Source organism: Myxine glutinosa, chromosome 1 (genome assembly GCF_964187855.1).
Source record: "Myxine glutinosa chromosome 1, kmMyxGlut1.1, whole genome shotgun sequence".
In the NCBI taxonomy this organism is placed as follows: domain Eukaryota; kingdom Metazoa; phylum Chordata; class Myxini; order Myxiniformes; family Myxinidae; genus Myxine; species Myxine glutinosa.
Window position 1 is genome coordinate 79,055,398 of NC_136261.1, and position 22,935 is coordinate 79,078,332.

General features: G+C 44.0%; 1 protein-coding gene across 1 annotated transcript in view; it reads left to right on the top strand.

Moving 5' to 3' along the window:
- Window positions 1-22,935, top strand: part of PATJ (PATJ crumbs cell polarity complex component) — a 327,659-nt gene that overhangs the window by 91,817 nt on the left and 212,907 nt on the right. The window contains 4 exon segments of the mRNA XM_078771907.1: window positions 11,792-11,929; window positions 12,377-12,571; window positions 13,587-13,695; window positions 14,251-14,330. Coding sequence (XP_078628033.1) covers window positions 11,792-11,929; window positions 12,377-12,571; window positions 13,587-13,695; window positions 14,251-14,330 — 522 coding nt within the window.

Below are 22,935 nucleotides of genomic sequence, written 5' to 3' on the forward strand. Positions count from 1 at the left end.
ACAATTGCTGCAAGCATTACCTTGCCCTGCGGACCACTGTTTCAAGTGGCATCAATGCCATGCAGTCGGACCACCTAAGTTGGCCCTGCTGGCCGAAATAAAAACGGACACGGTTTGTGCCTTTTTATTAATTCCTTTGGTTTGTCAGGAAAGAAGACCAAGTTTTGACGATGGCACACTGAAGACGAAGCAAGAAGACGCCGCAGCCAAGCACAACACATCATTTATTTTTGACATATGAATGTGCATTTATTGATGATTGTGCATGATTGTGCATTTTTGGTGCATATGGGTGTATGGTGTATTGGTGCAGTGCATTCTGTGTTTCTCCTTTCCAAAATTCTCTCCCACAAAAGAACAGGTCCTGGGTTGTAGAATTGTAAATAATTAGGGTTAGTCTTGTAAATAACATGCTCCCCACCGGCTTTATGTTTAGTTTGCGAATTCTTTCCGTAATTCGGTTAATTGTGGGCGTGAGTCTGATAGTTAGTACACAACGCAGTAGGAGGGACATATCTAGTGTTTAAACCTGTCACAAACAGGGTGTTAGGTTAAATGTAGAGGGTAACCACACCTAAGTGTCAGACTAAGTTAAAGAGTAGTCCTGACCCTTGCATCAGAACCGGTCGTACTCACTTGTGTGGGTTCGGCTCGGGTACGAGCCTGGCGAAGGAGGGGTGCAGTGTTGCGGTTCTGAGTGTAAATATAACATAATTAAAGGTTAAAGGTTTGCCCCCATTTTTAGTCCACAAGAAAGACGGAGGCCACCTTAGAACATTAGTTATGTCATAGTATGTGTGAGGATAATGCCATTTCCATTAGTGATACCTGCATTGTGTAAAATAAATAAGCTTAGGTCCCGTTCATTTTGCGGCCACCTTCCAAATCGACCTCGTTGAGCAGCATCCACCCCGCGCCTCATTCGGCTAATCCACCTCGTTTGTTACGCGTTGGGCCGGCAGCGTTAGCTGCCAGTGGCTCGCTAAAACTATTTGGATGGCCAGGAGGTAGGCCTGGAAAGGGGGAGGAGCGTGAGGAAGAGGTGTGGCCGCATCAAGCAGCATGTCAAAGGCGGAGACTGTAAGAGCCAACAACCAACCAGGGCTCGGTGGGCATGGCTTAAGAGGGTGTGGTAAGGGCGCATCCAGCAAGTGCTGGAAGGTTCGCTGCAAAGGATATATAAGTGCATGCACAAAGCCCTCAAAAGGACTTGTTGGAAAGAGGACTCATTGGAAGGTTGGCTTTGGAAGGACTCTCGTGATAAAGGACTCGTGAGGAAAGCGCATTGTAAAGAGGACTGGTGAGGAAAGTGCATCGTGCAGAAGGGTTAGAGGGAGCTTGCGCATGATAAAGGACTCGCGGGAGAGGGCTTTGTGAACGAACTGGAAGGGATCGCGCTCTGTGAGAGGACTCTGGCGGGAGAAGCGCTTTGCAGCTAACTGTATTAGGAGCGCATATAAAGCCCGGTTCATTTATTAAGTACGCGGCTGAGCCGCGAAGTAACCGCCAGCCAGGCTACCTTTCGCCCCGCATTAACTTCGTAATTGTCCGCTCCGCGTCAATGACCCGCGGGGAGCTTCTGCCGCCCTGACCATCTCTTCGCGGTACGAGTCGGGGTCCGGAGCGAACTGCCTGGATGCCATCATCCCTGGACCATCGCTCTGACCATCTACGTCCCCGTGTGAGTATGTCTGAGTGTGAAACGGGCCCGTGTCCTGGGATAATTTAAGACTGTGTAAGCTTCACTGTGTGTTCTTCTTCTCCTTCCTGTACAAATTGTAAATAAATCTGTTCTTCCTTGTTTCTTTCCTAATTCGACCGTATCAGTCATTTCCCCCATTGGGTAGGCGTGGCACGATTCGGAACCGCTCAGATCGGGTTTAGTTCTTGTTAACGGCTCGGATCACGGTTTGCTATTACTCGGCGTTTCCACTTATGACCGTGATTCGGGCGGGGTTTATTTCCTTGCTTCCTGGCCGGCGTTGGTACTTAGGCAATAGGAATTCGGCCTACCACCCTATTCAATGTCGTCCGGAAGGAACGTCATAGCCCTGGATCGCGTCGGCTAGTAAAAGACAAGGGGACTAATCCCCCTTGGTAAGGGGAAAGGTTGACGTTGAGATCCGCAACAATATATATACAGTGCATTCAGAAAGTATTCAGACCCCTTCACTTTTTCTCACTTTAGGTTGGAGCCTTATGCTGAAATCGTTTAAATTCATTTGTTCCCTCATCAATCTACACTCAATAACCCATAATGACCAAGAGAAAACAGGATTTTAGAAAGTTTTGCAAATTTATTAAATATAAAAAACTGAAATATCACATTGACATAAGTATTCATACCCTTTGCTATGACACTTGAAATTTAGCTCAGATGCCTCCCATTTCTCTTGATAATCTTTGAGATGTTTCTACACCTTGATTGGAGTCCACCTGTGGTAAATTCAATTGATTGGACATGATTTGGAAAGGCACACACCTGTCTATATAAGGTCTCACAGCTGACAATGCATATCAGAGGAAAAACCAAGCCATGAGGTCGAAGGAACTGCCTGCAGAGCTCAGAGACAGGATTGTGTCGAGGTACAGATCTGGGGAAGCCTTCAAAAATATTTCTGCTGCATTGAAGGTTCCCAAGAGCACAGTGGCCTCCATAATTCTTAAATGGAAGTAGTTTGGAATCACCAGGACTCTTCCTATAGCTGGCCACCCGGCCAAACTGAGCAATCTGTGGAGAAGGGCCTTGGTAAAAGATGTGACCAAGAACCCGATTGTCACTCTGGCTGAGCTCCAGAGATCCAGTGTGGAGATGGGAGAAACTTCCAGAAGGACAACCATCACTGCAACACTCCACCGATCTGGGCTTTATGGCAGAGTGGCCAGACGGAAGCCTCTCCTCAGTGAAAGACACATGAAAGCCTGCTTGGAGTTTGCAAAAAAGCACCGAAAGGACTCTGTGAGAAACAAGATTCTGTGGTCTGATGAAACCAAGATTGAACTGTTTGGGGTCCGTTTGTACCCCATATGAATGGTTCTATCCCCAGTCAATGGCGAATCTGCATATGACGAATCCAAGAATGTCACGGTTAGAAAGTAGAAACCCTCATGTCATTTTCTCATACATTTAAACTCAATACCTCTATTTTCATTCCATACAACATCATTCCCAATCATACATTTATACTATAACAAAATATAATGTTAAATCACGATTGTATTGAGATATTTTCAAACCAGCCTACTGTCATCATCTGTTCATGTCCTGATTTGGGAGCAGGTCCGTATTTTTTTTAATTTTATTTTTGTATACAGAATCGAGGCTCGTGAAAGAGCTAACATTTATTTCACAAACAAATCAAACAGACAAACAGAATATATAAAAAGAGGACTAATCCTTTGGTATCCTGGCATCGGTAGACAAGATGGGGAGAGAAGGGGAAGCACACAAACACAACATTTGAGAGCAGGGACATCGGGAGATGTGTGGGAGGGAGAGGGCTTGGGGAGGAGGAGGCGTGCGAATGGGGGGGGGGGGGAGGGATGGGAGAAGTATAAAACACAAGGACACAAAGGACTTCCAGGACAGAAGTTGGTATTTCAAAAAAGTGGATTTGGGGTGAAATTCGCGGGGGGTAGAAAAGATCAACTTTTGGATGGGGGAAGATAGGAGATGGTGGTGAACAGCTGTTTTAAAGACCTGGAGGGGGGAGTGGGATTCAACAGAGTGAGGGAGTTTGTTCCAGAGGCGGGAGAAAAGAGGAATGAAGGTGTGAAGTGAGCAGAGAGTCTTGATTTTGGCAGGTTAACCATAAGAGGGTTGCAGGCAGATCTTGTGCGACCTGTAGGAATATTTGGGGGACAGAGCCCAGAGAGAGCTGGGGGGCAAGGCCGGAGAGGAGTCGGTAGAAGACGGAAAGACCACCAACCTGCCTGCGGTGAGTGAGTGAAAGGCCCTTGGAGTTAGCTTCATCGCTGGAGATTCCAATGATTCTGAACGCTTTGGTTTCAATAGCGTGAAGACGAGCTAGGTGTGAAGCAGGAGCACCAGCCCAGAGGGGAGAGCAGTATTCCATTGAGCTGCGGATGAAAGCCTTGTATGTGGTGAGGAGCTCAGGTGTGCCAAGGAAGGACTTCGCACGACGGAGGATGCCCAGTCGGCGACTGGCTTTGGAGGCCAGATTTGAAATGTGGTTTTCCCAGGAAAGATCATGGCAGATAGTGAGACCCAAAAGCTTGAGTGACAGAACTTCTTGGAGAGGATTATTCAGAAAGTGGATGAGAGGGTTGTCCAGTCAGTCTTTTCGGAGAGACATCGTAAGAGTTTGAGATTTGTCAGGACTGAAAGACATGTTCCACTTGTTTGCCCAGTCTGTGATTTGTGATTTTGTCCAGGTCTGCAGAGAGTGAGGAGGCTGCAGACTGCCGATCTGAGGGATGAGGAATGGAGCGACAGACAGTAGAGTCATCAGCAAAGAGATAGAGAGGATTTTCAAGAGAGTCAGAGAGATCATTGATGAAGACCAGAAAAACCACAGGGCCCAGAACACTGCCTTGGGGAACTCCAGCCTGAACAGGAAGAGGAGATAAGAGAAACCCATTCAGGGCCACACGTTGACTACGACTAGAGAGGAAATCCGCCAGCCATGCGTGGAGATTTCCATGGATACCAAAGGAGGAGAGTTTGGTGAGCAGAGCGGGGTGCCAGACCGTATCGAAGGCACGTGATATGTCAAGGGAGACAGCTCTAATTTCCTGTTTGGCATTGAGTACCTCCATCCATTGTTGAGACAGCAGAAGCAGCATGTCCAGAGTAGAGTGACCATGTCTGAAACCAAATTGATGATCAGAGATCAAGCCCTTGGAGAAGAAGAAAGATTTCATATCCGAAGCAATGATGGATTCCATGACTTTGCTGATAATTGGGAGAAGGGTGATTGGTCTGTAGTTGCTAGGATCTGTTTTTGCACCTTTTTTTGAGCAAAGTGGTGATGTTGGCTGATTTCCAAGCAGATGGCAGATGACCTTGTGCAAAAGAGAGGGTGAAGAGAACAGAGAGAGGGAGTGAAAGAGCGGAAGAACAGGATTTTAGGACCCGTGGGCTGATGCCGTCAGGTCCAGTTGCAGAATCAGAGTCGAGGGTTGACAGAAACGTTTCCACCTTGTCAGAAGGAAAGGACACAGAGTCGAGGAGCAGGTGGGTATGACTTGGTACGGTGGGTACAGAGAGGGATGGATTTGGGACACAGAGTTGAGGATTTAGAGGCAAACACAGAGTTGAGGCATTCAGGTTTTTCACGTGCGGAGTCAGCCGTGTAGCCGTTTGAGGTGACGAAGGGGATGGAGGCGGAACAAACACCAGAAACACATTTGACTAGATGCCACCAGGATTTGGAAGAGGGAGACAGATAAGAGAGTTCGGTCTTGAGAACGGAGAGATATTGTTTCCTGGCTCTCCTGAGGATGGACACACACTTTTTTTCGGGATTTGTGAAAGGAAATGCGATTTCCTTCCGTTGGATTTGCTTTCCAGGAGACGAAGGCAAGTTGTTTCTGGGCAACAGCCTCACCACAAGATTCCGTGTACCATGGATGGGAGGAAGGGTATGACAACTGAAGACGAGATGGGATAAATCTGTGCATGAGAGAGAGAGCAATTTACTTTGGAAGAATTCCCAGGATGATTTGATGCCAGAGGCGGTAGAGATGGGAGACCAGTCCAGATGATTGATGGCTGCTTGAAGACCGTGCCAGTTGGCCTGATTGAAATGCCAGACTCGTCGACGCTGAGGAGGCTCTCTGAGAATGGTCAGAGAGATGTCCACTTTAACAAGCACATGATCAAATGAGCCGATTGGGGCAGAAGAAGAAGAGCAGCAGACATTTTCAGGGAAGTTAGTCATAACCAATTCCAGAAGAGAAGATGCTCCGTTGACTGAGATCCGGGTCGGGAAATTGACAGATTGTGTCAGTCCCAGTGAGTCGCAGAAGTACTTTGCTGAGGACCCATGGCTGGTGAGAGAGGTACCTACACCCAGCCAACTGGCATGGTGACAATTGAAATCACCACATATGAGGAAAAGAGAGTTGGGATGGGTAGATAGAAGTTGGTCCATATTTTCAGACAGCGACATGTAGATGGAGTCATCACTGTTTGGTGGACGGTACAACACACATATTGTTACGAATTTGGTAGAGCAAAATGTAGAGCAGAGTAGATCTGAGTAGGTAACATGCTTCGAGATGTCGCGATAAGGAACACTTCCTGTAATAAGGCCATGTTTAGGCGTTTTGTCGGTTAAGGTGTATAATTGTGAATCTACCAGGAGATTCGTGTGTTAGTTAGTGTCGGGAATAATCGGTAGAGCCCTTGTATGTCTCACCTAGTCGTCAAACCTTTGTCCATTATGGCACTGCAGACCACATAAACATTAGTTAGGACCTTTAGTACAACACTAAATGACGTCTTTCCCCCCTGACATGACTTAGGAAGAAATCAGGCTGGAACACCGCCACAATTGGCCACCACCATTTGCACCTTCGGGAGGCCTACCCACCTCGCCTAGCACGTGCTATAACCCAAGGAATAGGGGACGGGAGTGAGTGGCGCAGTGGGCGTGCCCCTGGACGACCCGGCGAAGGCTCTGATTGGCTGAGGGGTGCGCCAATGCTGACGGCATCGCCCAGGGATATTACTGAGGGCAGGACGCCATTTTCGGCAGTTGAGATGAGATGGGAGTTCAGATGAGATCAGAGCCCCGACCCGAGTTGGAGTCCTGGTGCAAGTGAGTCGAGTTCAGTACGAGTTGAGTGAGCAGTGCAGAAGAGTTGGTTCAAAGGAGTTCGAGTTGAGATGAGACGGCAGTCCGGAGAGGTGGATTGAGTGAAGAGTTGAGTGCAGAGAGAGAGCCCGAGTTGCGTTGGCATTTTGCAGTGCGCAGTTTGGCAGTGAGCAATTGAGAAGCGAGTTGGAAGGACGAGACGTGCAGTCACACCTGCGTTCTCTCCGTTCCTGTCTTTTCGTGCTTCGTGTGGGGATCGATCTTGGGTGAAGCCGCTGGCCTGCGTTGGGTGCCTTGGAGCTTGGTGCACCGACCTCGTGGGCGGCGAGCGGATCAGGGCTTAGAGCAAGGCCTCGTGGGTGCATCGGGGCCATGGTGGATAGTAGCCGAAGCCAACGACGAGACAGATAAGCCGAGCTCCACGTATACACTTGACATAAAAGACGTGTTTCTTTGGTATTCATATCCCCTTGTCTCGTTTTTGATATCTGGTGTGCAGGATCCCGATTTAGAATAGTTCATTACTGGCGCGTATTTTCCTGTCCCTGCCTGTTATTCAATAAACCGTTGTATTATTTTGCTTTCCCATTCAAACCTGTGCCCGCTTGAGTTAATTTCCTCACACAGGACCGGAGCTACGCCGGCGTGCTGCAGTTAAGTGCTTTCGCCGCAGCCTCCATTCCCCTTCTTCCTCCCGCGCGGCCATAGCCGAATCCGTGTTTGGGTAGTTGCCTCCATTAGACCGTTTAGGCTATCCGCAACTCTGATGTTAGTTGGAGTTGCACGACAATATGAACAAAAGGTGGGAGCGAAGGGGAAGCTGTGGCCAAAGGTATTCCTGGGGGTAAGGTGGAGAGAGGGCAGTGCAGGGCGAGTGAGGAAGAGTTTTTTTTATAAAGATAGAAACCCCACCTCCAGGACGAGGCTCAGGTCTATCATACCGGAGGAGGGAGTAACCTGGGAGAGATACCAAGGAATCAGAGACATCATGAAGGAGGAAAGTTTCTGTTAAGCAGATCACGTCTGGTTTGTCAGAAGCAACCTGTATGGAGAGATCAGTCAAGTTTGAGCGAAGGCCCCGGATGTTTGAGGTCCATACCATTAATGAAGAGGAAGGGGGAGCATCGGATGCAGAACAGCGGGGGGGGGGGGGGGGTAGGGTAAGATGTGGAAGAGGAGGAAGTGGTAGGGAGAGCTGTTGAAGGTGTGTCAGAGATTTCAGAATGGCTTGGAGAAAGGGAAGAATGGGGTGGACAAAAGGTTTGATGGTGATTGGGTGAGGCACAGTGAGGTGTTATTTGAGGAGGGGGAAGAGCGAGGCAGAAGGTTGGGGGAGATGAAGGTGAAAGTTGGAAGGGGGAAGAAGCGGGGAGGACGCTTTGAGGAGGAGGGGTGAGAGGGGAGTCTAGGAGGGGAGGAGCGAGGGAGAGTCTCAGAGGGGAGGGGTGTGGGGGGAGTTTAGGAGGGAAGGGGCAAGGGGGGAGATTTGAAAGGGATGGGTGATGGGGATGGTTTGGATGGGAGGGGCAAGGGGGAAGATTTGAAAGAGATGGGTGATGGGGATGATTTGGAGGGGAGGAGCAAGGGGGTAGATTTGGAGGGGAGGGGTGATAGGGAAGTTTTGGAGGGGAGGGGTGATGGGGAAGTTTTGGAGGGAAGGGGTGATGGGGAAGTTTTGGAGGGAAGGGGTGATAGGGAAGATTTTGAGGGGAGGGGCAAGGGGGAAGATTTGAAAGGGATGGGTGATGGTGAAGATTTGGAGGGGAGGGGCAAGGGGGAAGATTTGAAAGAGATGGGTGATGGGGAAGATTTGGAGGGGAGGGGCAAGGGGGTAGATTTGGAGGGGAGGGGTGATGGGGTCGTTTTGGAGGGGAGGGGTAATGGGGAAGTTTTGGAGGGAAGGGGTGATGGGGAAGATTTGGAGGGGAGGGGTGATATTGGATTTTAGAAAGTGTACGATTAATGGGAAACGAACATTTATTGCAAAATGAGTTTCTTGTGACCTTCGAGTCAAAAATACGTTTGAGGATGCTGAAGGAGGGGTGGAGTGCAGGTGAGTTTCGGGAATGTAGAAAAGAGGAACTGTAAGAGATGGAATTTTTTTTTGGAATGAATAGATTTGGTGAGTAAGTCAAAAGCATCCTTTCATAGAAGAAGAAGAAAAAGGTGTTATAATATACGACAGAATACAGTACTTCAGGGGAAAGTTTAAACATTTTAAAATTGAGCAGTGAAAACTATCTGGGAAAATGGAAATGGGGGTGAAACCCGTGATCGAAGAACGAACGAACAAATAAGGACAATGAATAAACGAATAAGAACAACGAATCAGAACAGAGAAGGGAAAAAAATTTTTTTGTTTAGTTCAGATTTTAAACAAGGAAGTATGGGGTGAAAGACTGGGACAAATACAGAGAACGAAAGTAATTGCAGCACAATCGACTGACCGCTGAGAGAAAAGTAAAGCCTCAAGGGCGGACACGGTCCAAATTATGTCCAATCAATTGAATTTACCACAGGTGGACTCCAATCAAGGAGTAGAAACATCTCAAAGATGATCAAGAGAAATGTGAGGCACCTGAGCTAAATTTCAAGTGTCATCGCAAAGGTCTGCATACTTATGTGAATGATATTTCAGTTTTCTATTTTTATAAATTTGCAAAACTTTCTAAAATCCTGTTTTCTCTTTGTCATTATGGGGTATTGAGTGAAGATTGAATAGGGAAAAAATGAATTTAAACGATTTCAGCATAAGGCTACAACATAACAAAATGTGAAAAACGTGAAGGGGTCTGAATACTTTTTGAATGCACTGTAGTTGTGAGGACATTCTTAATTAGATTGAGGTGGTAGAAACTTTGAAAGCCTGTCATTCATTTGGCAAACTTCCATATTCTTGGAAGTCAGATAATAGCATTCCCATCCACAAGAAGGGTGCAAAAACAGATCCTCAATGACAGGCCATTAAGTTTACTTCCAATTAATATAACCAAAGTCATGGAATCCATCATTGCTGCTGACAGAAATGATTTCCTCCCTTCAAACAGCCTAATTTATATTTGTCATGAATCCATCTCAATCATTCAACATTTAATATTCTGCTGCTTCTCTCCCAGCAATGGATGGGTGTGCCCCAAATGCCAAACAAGATGTCAGCACTATCTCTCTGGACACATCATAAGCCGCACTATCTCTCTGGACACATCCTGCTTGCCAAGCTCGCTGCCTGTGGCATATGCAAGGGCATTTTATACATGGCTTCTGATGTCGACTCATCATCATCGCAATGCTATCAATGGAACCCTCTCCTCTCCCAGTGGGGACTGCAGTGCTCCAAGGCAGTATCTTGGTCCCTCGTCATCTTCATTAACAAAACAAGTTCTCCGATGCTCTGGAAACCATTTTCCCTTTTCTGCAGTTGATTCTGCTTTGCTGCATACAGTTTCTCAACCCACTAACATTGAGATAGCATCTGTACCACTATTTGCCAATCTGAAATTGATTGTATGCTAGTCTGAGAAATGGAGCATGTCTTTGAATCCTGGCAAATTTCAGTCTCACCCTGTCATTCCAAAAGGATCCTCCCAGGAACCTAACTATGCATTTCAATGGTGCGCTATTGGGAGTAGGCCTTTCCATCAGCCGTGATCTCTCCTTGGTTAACCACATCACAAAGCTGGCCTTCATAGTCATCCACAGATTGGGTATCCCTCTGTCATCCAAGTTATTCCCTGAAAAATAGGAACTACTCACGACCTACAAGGCATTTTTCTGAAACCCCATGGAGTATTGCTATCTCCAAATGGGAATGGTACACCGCTATCGCATCACTCTCTCCTATATCTGGAATTCATAACTCTCAACATTGAGGACATCTCGCATGATGGAGGATGAAGCACCATGCCTTTCTCTCGCATCACACTAAGATTTGTAGCCTATTAATTTATTTATTTTACTGCCTCTCAGCCTGTCGAGCTCCCTTTGCTCTCTCTGCCCTCTGACCCTCCCAGCAACTCCAGGGTGCACATTAATTCAGTAACCTCTTCCAAGTCAAACTCCCAAAATCCAGCCTTTCTGCACACCATCTATTTTGTTCCTCTTTTCTGCCATTTGTGGAACCACATTGCCGACCCCACTCTTCTCCGCAGGGCTTCAAGCATGCGATGCACCACATTCTGATGTCATCCCCGATTTCTACCCGGTCTTTCTTCCCTCGTTTCCACTCTGTGTCAAACTCTAATCCTCACTCTCAGTTCGTTGCCCTTTTATACTCTCACACCATACTCTTCCATGAGCCTCAATCGTGTACAGTTAAATGTGAGTGTCGAGTTATTCGCACACATATGGGGCGGGTGCCCATGGAATGAAGTGGCAGAGATTAGCATTTTTTTTTTGAATGCAAAATATTTTTACCATGATTTATTTCCGGATTGTTTGTTTTGCTGAAGTAAGTGATCCCAATGCAATTTACCACTCACGGTCTATGAAGGATGTTTGTGTTGCACGAGCAGTTTATTGCCGTCATTGGGAAACCGCTCTGTTCAGTACCTGGAATGGATGATAATAAAATGATGTAATTTCACAAAAGGCCTGGTGGCCAAAGAGCCATTTGATGGTGAGGTGCAACAATGACATTGCAACATATTCTCATCTGGGCAAAGTGAAGAAGCTATGGTTAAAACATTTTCTCTGGTAAGCATTTGTGTTGAGCAAATTTGGTGAAAATGAACAATGTCAGAAATACAACAGAGCTCTGGGACCGAGATGTTTTTTTTTTTCTTGTTTTTTTTTTTAGGCAAAAGCCTCTTATGGAATGCATGCTGTGTGGTGTTGAAGTAATAGGACTTGACTCGTTATGGTGATGGTTTCGTGCCTACGCAGACGCCCGCTGGGAACAATTGACTATGCATGCCAGAAATGTCATTTTGAAGATGTAGGCACTTCACTTTAAATTTTCCCTCAAATTTAATTTCCCTGTTACTTTTATCTACTTTCCTTTTTCTTTCAAGGTAGGTGTGAAAGCGCAGGAGCAACGGGACGTAATAGAGTTGATTAATCCTGGAGGAAGCCTGGGTTTCGGTATCGTAGGCAACAAAGAATCTGGGATAACGGTGAAAACGATCCTTCCCGGTGGTGTTGCTGACACGGTGAGGCCCTCTGGTTGATTTCATTTCTCTGTCACTGCCATGGTTTTAAAAACCAGTCGATGTTGTATTTGGAGTAAACTTTCACCTGTAAAAAGAAAAGAAAAAAAGAAAAGTGATGACCATTTTAAAAATAATTAATTTGTTGTGTTCTTAGTTTATCACCTTTGTTAATTTTTCAGCTGTGTAAGAAACATTTCTAATTACAACTCGCTCTGTGCCAAGTGGTGTGCTGACGGCATCCAAGCACACTATTATCATTAATGGTGTGACATTGTAAAACTCGTTTATATTATAGTCCCTTCAACTCGGTTTGCAGCACATTGTGTAGTCGTGTGGACTTTCTTAATTAGATTGAGGTTGTAGAAACTTTGAAGAATGGATTTCACAAAGTGGGTTGACTTCAACCACCTGCCATGATTTGCAACCGCGTCTTTTGTTTGCTTAAAGGATGGGCGGCTTCGTATTGGTGATCGCATCCTGAATATCGACAAGTCTGATATACAGGGTTTGAACAGCTCAGAGGTGATTGGAATTCTGAGAAAGTGTGGAACCCGTGTTCGGCTCGAAGTGTCCAGGCCGCATGTGACTGATGTTCAGTGCATTGCTGTCGTGCCCGACGTACCCTCTTCATCTCCAATGCAGGTGTTATCCGTACGCTCTTCCTTTTGGGTTCATTATTTTGTGATTTTATCCTAGTTGCTTATATGGATGACCTTTTTGCAGTTATTTTTTTTGTCATTGATATTTTACACACAAATCATTAATTTTATTTAACCTCTCTGGGTTTAGTTTGGACAGGATGTTTTGACTTTCCTCCATCCGAAATAACTTTAGGCTTGGTGTTGATTTTTGAACTTTTCAAGTCTCCTTCAGCATGGGAGAATTTGACTTTTTTTTTCTACTTTTTTTTTGTATGCAAGATCGAGGCTCGTGTTAGAGCTAACATTAATGACAAGAAAACAAACGGACACATAAGACGAAATAAAGGGAGCGGGAGGCAAGATGGAGAGAGTGGGAAGCACACAAGTACAACAGCAGAGAACAGGGACATCCGGAGATCTAAGGGAGGTAGAGGGCTTGGGGGGAGGAGGTGTGGGAAAAGGGGGTGGGGGGTGGGAGAGGTAAAAAAAAAAAAAAAACACATGGATACTGCAAAGACTTCCAGGAAAGAAGTCGGTATTTCAGAAAAACAGACGATTATACACAGTTATGCACGATTTACACCGATATCTAACTGGAAACACACAGTAGGCACTCGCACTGTAAAATAAAAATAGTTTTGATAAAAATACAAATGTAAAAATTCTTAACTTTGGTAGTGTGGAGAGCTTGGAAAAACACACTACCACACATTCTTAACTTTCTTACACACACATTCTTAACTACGGCAAAACCGGAGCAGAAGTCCCGTTGGAGATAAGTTGGTGGTTTTCCAGAGTCCAGTTGGAGATAAGTTATGGTTTTCTTTTATTTCCTGGTGAATTTGAGGTCATGTGGGTTTTCATTTTTCAGCTTAGTAAGAGAAAGGTATGTATTGAGTTGGTTTAAGACTTGGGAGCAGCTTGTTTCTTGTTCCTGTGTGTATATGAGCTTGGTAAGGTAGTTAGTTATACAAGGACATGCATTGTTCTGAGCTGTGCATCTTGTTCTGGGGCAGGCTGCTTCCACATATTCAGGAGAACATGATAACATGGAGATCTTTGATGTGGAACTGAGTAAAGACGAGCTAGGATTTGGTATCAACCTGTCCAGTTCTTCTGATGCAGGTAAATGTGACCAGCATGAAACACAAGATGGCTTCATGGTGCGAGTTTTGCTTTACGAGTACTGTATACCTGAACACATTGGGTTTATATGGGCTCTTTAATCAAGCCTCATGAAGAAAGATTTGCCGTTGGAACATGATAGATGATTGCAAAAAAAAAATTCGAGTGACAAAATCCTTTTATATATAAATATGAGCATCACGAAACTTGTCAGTAGCAGATGGAAAATGGTACAGCCAGAATGCAAGAGTAATTTGAGGACATTAAGCCAGATCTGCCATGCAAAACATGTGGAAGGGAAAGCTTGTGCCTCATACCTCATTCTCATTGCAACGATAAAGCAATGTCATGTGTTGAATTTGACTATCCATTGCGAGTAGCGCCCTTACATAGATGCAACTGCTCCTAGCCTGAAAGTGATGATTAACAGGTGATGTAGAAGGCCTCAGATTCATTGCAATAATTGAATGAATATTGTGGTTGGCTGGCCAGAATGACTCAGTCAGTGGAGGACATTTTCTAGTGCGACGTTTGACTCTGTGTTTCTCTTGCCAGGTGTGTTTGTCAAAAGCATTGTACCTGGCTCTCCTGCGCACAAGAACGGTCAAATAGAATCAAATGATCGTGTCGTGTCGGTAAGTTTGTTAATATTCTTTTCTTTTCACTTTCTTTTGTTCAGTTGATTTAGGTTTTCCACTTGCTTGTTTAGTTATCCTCGCAGTTTTTTGAAAAAACGGGGGCATATTGTGATTGGCTCCTGTCTGTTTTGTCTGTCTGTCATGCTGTCACCTAAACGGTTGTGCAGAAATGCACCTAATTTGGTAGTTATGATCACCACATGACAATGTGTGAGAGCAGTATCATTTTCGCTCTGCTCTCTTGGGCCCTGGGTGGAGTCAAAAGGTTAAATACAGTACAAAAAATGCAATAATGGGCATATTCTATAGCATTTTTAAATGAAACTTTTGTATATGCAATCAACATTCAGGGACGTATGCAATATGGAATGATTTTTATGGTGTAGCCCGTACGGCAATGCCATCTGGAACAGCATTTGTCCGTATTATATATGTATGTATGTATGTCCCTCACAAACGTCCACCAATCAGAGCTGAGGATCTGGTCACATGACAGGGGGACAGCATTTAGTAACCATTACAGTTGCATATTTTACTAAAAGGAAATATAATAACCTTCTGTGGAACGTTTTGGGGTCCCCAGCAGGTGTTGTAAGGTAGTTAGGAGATTTCATAAATTCCTCGATAAAATTATGATTTTGAAATGTGATCTACACGGAACTTGCTCCCGAATTCGGAAATGAGCAGATGACAACGTTTCGCTTGATTGATATCTCGATACAATCGTGATTTAACATTATATTTTGATACATTAATACAATAGTGTTAATTTGTGATTGGCATGATGAAGGATGATGTTTGGAATAAAAATGTAGAGATATTGACTTTAAAGCAGAATGAGGAAATGACATGAGGGTTATCATCCGTGACATTGGCGGATTCCCCATTTGCAGTTTCGCCATTGACTGGATATAGCAACATTCAGACTGGGTATGTTTTTTGTCCAAGTCCTTCACGAACCTGCTGTCAATCAATGCCTGACATTCGACTGAAGATGGCACAGGAATGTGGAGTTTATTGAATTTTTTTTTTAATACTTACATTATTTGCTAAAGCCTCGTGTTGGCTTAGCGGTTAGGGTGCAGGCTTGGGATCCCAGGATCCTGAGTTTGAATCCCGGTCGATCGCTGAATTAACGCCAGGAGGGTTGACTCAGCCTGTCATCCTTCCGAGGTTGGCAAATTGAGTACCAGCTTGCTGGGATGAATGATCCTGGTGTGTACCCCGATTTAGAATAGGTACACCATATCCCTGCGCATCGTAAGAGGTGACTGAGGGTTGGCGTCAGGACGGGCATCCGGCCATAAAAACATTGCCTCAAACAGGAAGCCATGATTGTCATGGGGCCCGCAAGGCTAACCCCCACTCTAGCCGGGAAAATGCCTTAAAACGATCATTTTATTCTATTCTACTTACATTATTTGCTAACTGGTATCCCCACACAGGTCAGACTATCCTCTTCAACTAAAGTATCAAACAAGTCCATCTACGCCATTGTTTGACGAATGGTCTTGTTTTGATTTGACCCCTGGTTCATGCCCCAGTGGTGGCGAGTTGGGGGTCACTGGTGTCAAAACAGAAGATTTTTTTTTAACTCAAAATTTGATATTGGGTCATTGCTGGTGGAACGTTTTGCCATCTCTCAACTTTTCTTCAGGTGAGGATTTGTAATGGTGCACCATCGAGTTTGCTGTAGTTTTATTTTGTTAGGTTATGTTTAAGGGTTAACCGCCGCTCTGTGGGACAAATTTTGCCCAACCCAAACATGTAATCTCACTAGAATAAAAATGAACTAATCCCAGGAATTAACTCTTATTCTGGATTGGTGAGACTGGTAACTGAAACGTGTTTTTTGCACTGTACTTGGTTCATTTCCTATAAATGCTGTGTATTATAGCTCTGTGAAAAGGAAGAGAGTGAGAAGATAGTATGAAAACTTTACTTGCAATAACGCATTCATTGCATGTCAAAAACGAATGTAGCAAATAACAAGCATTCTGAGTATTGCGCTGCAATACATGTCCCCTACCGGCAATCTGTCGTCCAGAAAACTGTTGGGGAAATTACCAAAGTTCAAAGTGCCATAACTTTGTCAAAAATGATCGAAACGTCGTGAAGTTCGAACTTGATCTGTAACTTATCATGAGGAAACCATGTACCAAGATTGAAATCATTAGCATTAAGAGTTTAGAAAAAAAAGTCCGGAAAACTGTTCTTTGCGTGACGGACTGACAGACAGACTGACAGACAGACTGACAGACAGACTGACAGACAGACTGACAGACAGACTGACAGACAGACTGACAGACAGACTGACAGACAGACTGACAGACAGACTGACAGACAGACTGACAGACAGACTGACAGACAGACTGACAGACTGACAGACTGACAGACAGACTGACTGACAGACAGACAGACAGACAGACTGACAGACTGACAGACGGAGTGCAAACCTATAGTCCCCTCCGGTGGACACCGGTAGGGGACTAATAACATATTTCTTCTGCTAGATTATACAGTTTTATTAAGCCTGGAGGGAGGGGTTAGGAGAGGTTGCAGCATTATAGTGTACACTGCCTGCTGAGTCTTAACCCCTCTTCGCATCGACGCTCCGGATCATACTCCAGTGCTGTATTGCAGGGGCACTCCATTTTAAATCCATTCACATCACCTTAAAAACAGCATATCGAACTCATAAAATGTCCACATCAAATTAGCTGGGACCCGATCACATCGACGAGACTGTCTCCGTATGTCGCTAGGTTACCAGTCACACATAGCTCGCTGGATATCACTGCATGAATGGGAAGGAAATTCCCTTCGCTCATTGCTCCATCAAATTTATTTTAACCAAAATGCAAACCGAATAAACAACTAGAACGGCACTCGGTAGAGCGCATGCCTCCGCCAAGCTGAGCAGTTTACGTTTTGTATCCCACTGATAGGCCAGATCTGGATTCAGACCTGAACCAAAATCTAATCGGCTTGTTCTTGTCACCTAACCAACTCATCCCCCAGGTTTAGTCATAAGTCGTCCACAACTTTTTGAAACCATTGCAGTTGCATACATTACAATTATTTATCGTTTTTGGCACTATTACTCAATGGTGAAGAATCATTTCAAAAATCTAAAAACTCTCGTATCTGATCTGGATTTGGACCTTCACCAAAATCAAATCTATTCGTCCTTCACATACGAAAACTGTCCACCAAGTTACATCTGAATCCGTCCATAACTTTTTGAGATATCATGCTATATTATGTTTTGCCCTGTCTCTCAATGCTGAATAATCATTTAGAAAGCTCTCAGATCCAGATCCAGACCTGGATCTTCACCAAAATCTAATAATTTTGTTTGTCACATACGATACCTCTCCACCAAATTTCATCTGAATCCATCCACAACTTTTTGAGATATACTGTTCACAGACAGACAGAGTTCACAGCCAAAAACAAGAAGGCGTCAGCCTGACAGGTATGACGAAAATCAAGAGAATCAATCATTGGTTGATTAATTGATTGTGTAATTAAAATAAATAAATAATCATAAAATAATTAATTTCTTAATAAATTGGCCGAGAGCATACCGAAACCACCACGTAACCTTTTCAAAATTTATTAATCGGAAAATTAAATAATCAATCAAACAATTGATAATTATCAATAAAACAAAATGATTCTTTATAGCCAAATCACTTGGTCACTGCCGTGTCCAAATATCAGCTTCCTCGCTGAAAAGGTGCCTGAAATGTTGCCCAGATGAGAAAGGAAATAAATACATTGATTGGTTAATTGCGAAATTAAAACAAATGAATAGTATTTGTAAAATAATTAATTTCTTAATCAATTGGCTAAATAGCATACCTAAGCCATCACCGTTTCATCTGAATGTGTAACTTTTTGAAAATTAATCAATCGAAAAACTAAATAATTGATTGATTTATCAATCCTTCCTTGGCACACCTGAGCTCCTCACCACATACAAGGCTTTCATCCGCAGCTCAATGGAGTACTGCTCTCCCTTCTGGGCTGGTGCTCCTGCCTCACACCTAGCTTGTCTTCACGCTGTTGAAACCAAAGCGTTCAGAATCATTGGAATCTCCTGCGATGACGCTATCTCTGAGGGCCTTTCACTTACTCACCGCAGGCAGGTTGGTGGTCTTTCCCTCTTCTACCGACTCCTCGCCGGCCTTGCTCCCCCAGCTCTCTCTGGGCTCTGTCCCCCAAATATTCCTACAGGTCGCACAAGATCTGCCTGCAACCCTCTTATGGTTAAACTGCCAAAATCAAGACTCTCTGCTCACCTTCACTCCTTCATTCCTCTTTTCTCCCGCCTCTGGAACAAACTCCCTCACTCTCTTCAATCCCACTCCTCCCTCCAGGTCTTTAAAACGGCTGTTCACCACCATCTCGTGTCTTCCCCAATCCAAAACCTTGAGCTTTTCTACCCCCGCTAATTTCGCCCCAAATCCACTTTTTTGAGGTGCCGACTTCTTTCCTGGAAGTCCTTGGTGTCCTTGCGTTTTATACCTATCCTGCCGCCCCCCAGGCCCTCTCCCTCCCACACATCTCCCGATGTCCCTGCTCTCAAATGTTGTGTTTGTGTGCTTCCTCCCCTTCTCTCCCCATCTTGTCGACCGCTCCCCTTTTTATATACTTTGTTTACTTGTTTGTTTGATTTGTTTGTTTGATAAATGTTAGCTCTTTCACGAGCCTAGACTCTGCATACAAAAAAATAATAATAATAATAAAAAAATACCATTTTACAACCGAACCACTTGATCACTGTCGTGTCCAAATATCGGTTTCCTCGCTCAAAAGATGCTCAAAATATTGCCCAGATGACAAATGAAATAAATAAATACGTAATAAATCGATAATAAAGTAATTAATCAATCAATTGACATATATATATATATATATATATATATATATATATATGTCAATTGATTGATTAATTACTTTATTTTATATATATATATATATATATATATACAGTGGTACCTCGGCTTACGAGTGCCCCAACGTACGAGTTTTTCGGGATACGAGCCGTCGCTCGGGCGGTTTGTTGCTTTGGGATACGAGCCGAGATCCGATGTACGAGCTCAAAAAATTTATTTTTTTGAATTTTCCGGTTGTGGCTTCCGGTTCCGGTCACGCGGTTATCTTGCCGTGAAAGCATCTCTGCTTGGATATAAAACACGCAATCGTCGAAATACATGAGCGAGGAATCTCCTTGCTCCAGCCGGTGACGTCATCGGCGGGGATCCCCGCCTCCAGAGTGGCTGGTCACGTGACCGCCAAAGCGTGTCGCGCGTGCGGGTATAATGAGCTACACCTGTGGATCACGTGACCACGGAAGCACGCCTCGCTTGAGAGGCATGGCTTTCGGTTTGCGTTTTGCTTTATAAGGCGCGATAAATGGGCTTTTGAGTGTTAGCGGTTCATGGCGTTGACGGTTCATGGCGGTTCATGGCGGTTGACGGTTCATGACGGTTCATGACGGTTCATGGCGTTGACGGTCAAAAACCCATTACATCAATTTTACCAGGCACTGTACAGTAAGTACAGTGGACACCAAATGCACGGTGGAAGGCTAGAAGTAGAAGATCGTCCAAGACAAGTGAGAATAAGCCATACTTTGGAGGAGATGACGTCATTCGCTGGTCCGATAACCAAAGATGTGGTATAAAAAACCAGGTGAGCTAACAATGCAGCAATGAAGGAATTCGGCCAAGGCACCGGCACACAACGACCTACCTACATCGAAAGACTCAATGCCAATGGTGACAGAAGCCAAGACGGCCGGCTTAAACACCGCCGAAAGACCACGGTGTACCAACTTACGATGCAGAACATCTTGCACTTAATATGATGACAACAGGTGCCATCCTCTGACGTACCATTACAGGTACAGGTACAGTACACGTGAGCACAGAGCAAAAGTTCACTGAAACCGAGATTAAGAAAAAAGAAAAAACACCTCGTGGTCCGTGCTCGATATCCGAGTTTCAATCTTTTCAAACACATGATGCTCTCGGTCACGGTATCTCCTGCGAGCTGCTTCTCCTTCAACCACACAAACAACAACTTCTCCATATCTTCATGGATAGAGGTCCGGAGCTTTGAAATAATCGTAACGCCCTTGGCTGGCGTTATAGCCTTTATGGACTCCTTCTGCTTCAAAATCGTACATATCGTAGAAGGAGTACGATCGTACTGCCTCGCCAAGTCGACAACACGCACACCTCACCTGGCATGCTCTTCTCCTCTGCTTAATAAAACCAGTTTATTTCTTTACATTCTCTTGTATTATGTACAGTATATACGAGGTCGTGCTTGTTTATACATTATTTGTTATTTATAAAGTACATTTTTGTTATTTAAAAGCACCTAACAAAAAAAATTGGTGTTTTTTTTTTGAGGCTGGAACGGATTAATAGCATTTCAATGCATTTGAATGGGAAAATTTGCTTTGACTTACGAGCGATTTGGCTTACGAGCTCCGTCACGGAACGGATTAAACTCGTAAGCCGAGGTACCACTGTATATATATATATATATATATATATATATATATATATATATATATATATATATATATAGCTATATAGCTATATATATATATATATATATATAGCTATATAGCTATATATATATATATATATATAGCTATATAGCTATATAGCTATATATATATATAGCTATATAGCTATATATATATATAGCTATATAGCTATATATATATATATATATATATATATATATATATAGCTATATAGCTATATAGATATATATATATATATATATATATATATATATATATATATATATATATATATATATAGCTATATATATATATAGCTATATATATATATAGCTATATATATATATAGCTATATATATATATAGCTATATATATATATATATAGCTATATATATATAGCTATATATATATATATATATATATATAGCTATATATATATAGCTATATATATATAGCTATATATATATATATATATATAGCTATATATATATAGCTATATATATATAGCTATATATATATAGCTATATATATATATATATATATATATATATATATATATATATATATATTGTTGCGGATCTCGGACGTTGGCTCTCCCCTTATCAAGGGGCGGTTAATCCCCTTGTCCTTTTATCTGGCCGACGCCGAGTCCTGGAAGTTATAACGTCCTTCCCGGCGTGGCGTTAGGTAGGGTTTGTTAGACCTAGGGGATCACTACTACCTAATTACTAACGCCGACTGGAAACGAGGGAATAACTCCCGCTCGAACCATGGATATGATGGAAAATGCCGAGCGGATAGCAATTCGTGATCCGAGCTGTTAACAAATGACTAGACCCGATTATAGTGGTTCCAATCGTGCCACGTTTACCCAATGAGAGAAAAGACGGATGCAATCGAATAAGAGGAAACCCAGAAAATAGGAAGAACAGATTGGTTTATTAATTATGTACAAAGAAAGAAGAGGAAACGAAAGGAATGTACAGGATAGGAAGAGGAAGAAGAAGAACACAGGGCAGCCTTAAACAGTCTTATTCTTAACACCCAGGACAAATGTACACACTCACATGGGGATTGTAGATGGTTGATGGCCACCAGCGAGTCCAGGCTCCGGTCCAACGGACGAAACCCGGCAGGCAGCTTCGCATGTAGTTGGAATGCGAACGGACAATTATATGGCGGGGGGAAGCTGGTGTCCTATGGCGTATGTAATAAATGCACACTCGTGCCAAACGCCTCCTCTCTCCAAGGTCCTTTCGCACAGCGCATTTCCAACCAGTCCTTTACAACGCCAATCGTACGACGCCGTCTTGGACAGTTCTCTCATCAAGCGCGCCGTATATCTCTTCACAAAGGTGCGCTCTCCCGATAAGTCCTCCTTTAATAAGGTCCTCCTTTAATCAGCGCCACTGCATCAGTCCTCTACGCGCAGTTCTCTCATCAAGCGCGCCGTATATTTCATAAGTCCTGTGAAAGGGCTTTGCGTTCGCTTTTATAACTCAACCAAGCGATCACTCTGCGAGCCCCAAAGCCACGCCTGTCGGCGATGTCACTTCAGCCTTGGTTGGCTGGTTATCGCTTCCCGGCCACGCCCTGATGGTGGGTTGACGTGGCCAAACCTTCTTCCTGGCGCTCCACCCTCTTTCTCGGGCCTTACCTCGTGGCTTATGGCGGCGTTGAGCGAGCGCTAAGGCAGCTGCTGCTGGCCGAGGCGCGTAACACTTGGGAGGGGCCATTGACAGACTGGAGGGCACTTAATGGCGTCACTTGGAGAGGGAGGCTGACAAAATGAACGGATTGGGGCCTACTTCTTATTTGATTGACACAACGCAGATTCAACTATTGGAAACACGGCCTTATCTAAACACATATTAATGAAATAACTGAAGTCCGATGGTGGCCTACATGTTGCTTGTGGCTACCTATGGGGTGCAACCTTTAACCCTTCAATAATGTCATATTTACAAGAATGATGTCATATTTACAAGTGTGGGTTCTCAAAACCGCAATATATATATATATATATATATATATATATATACTATATCATAT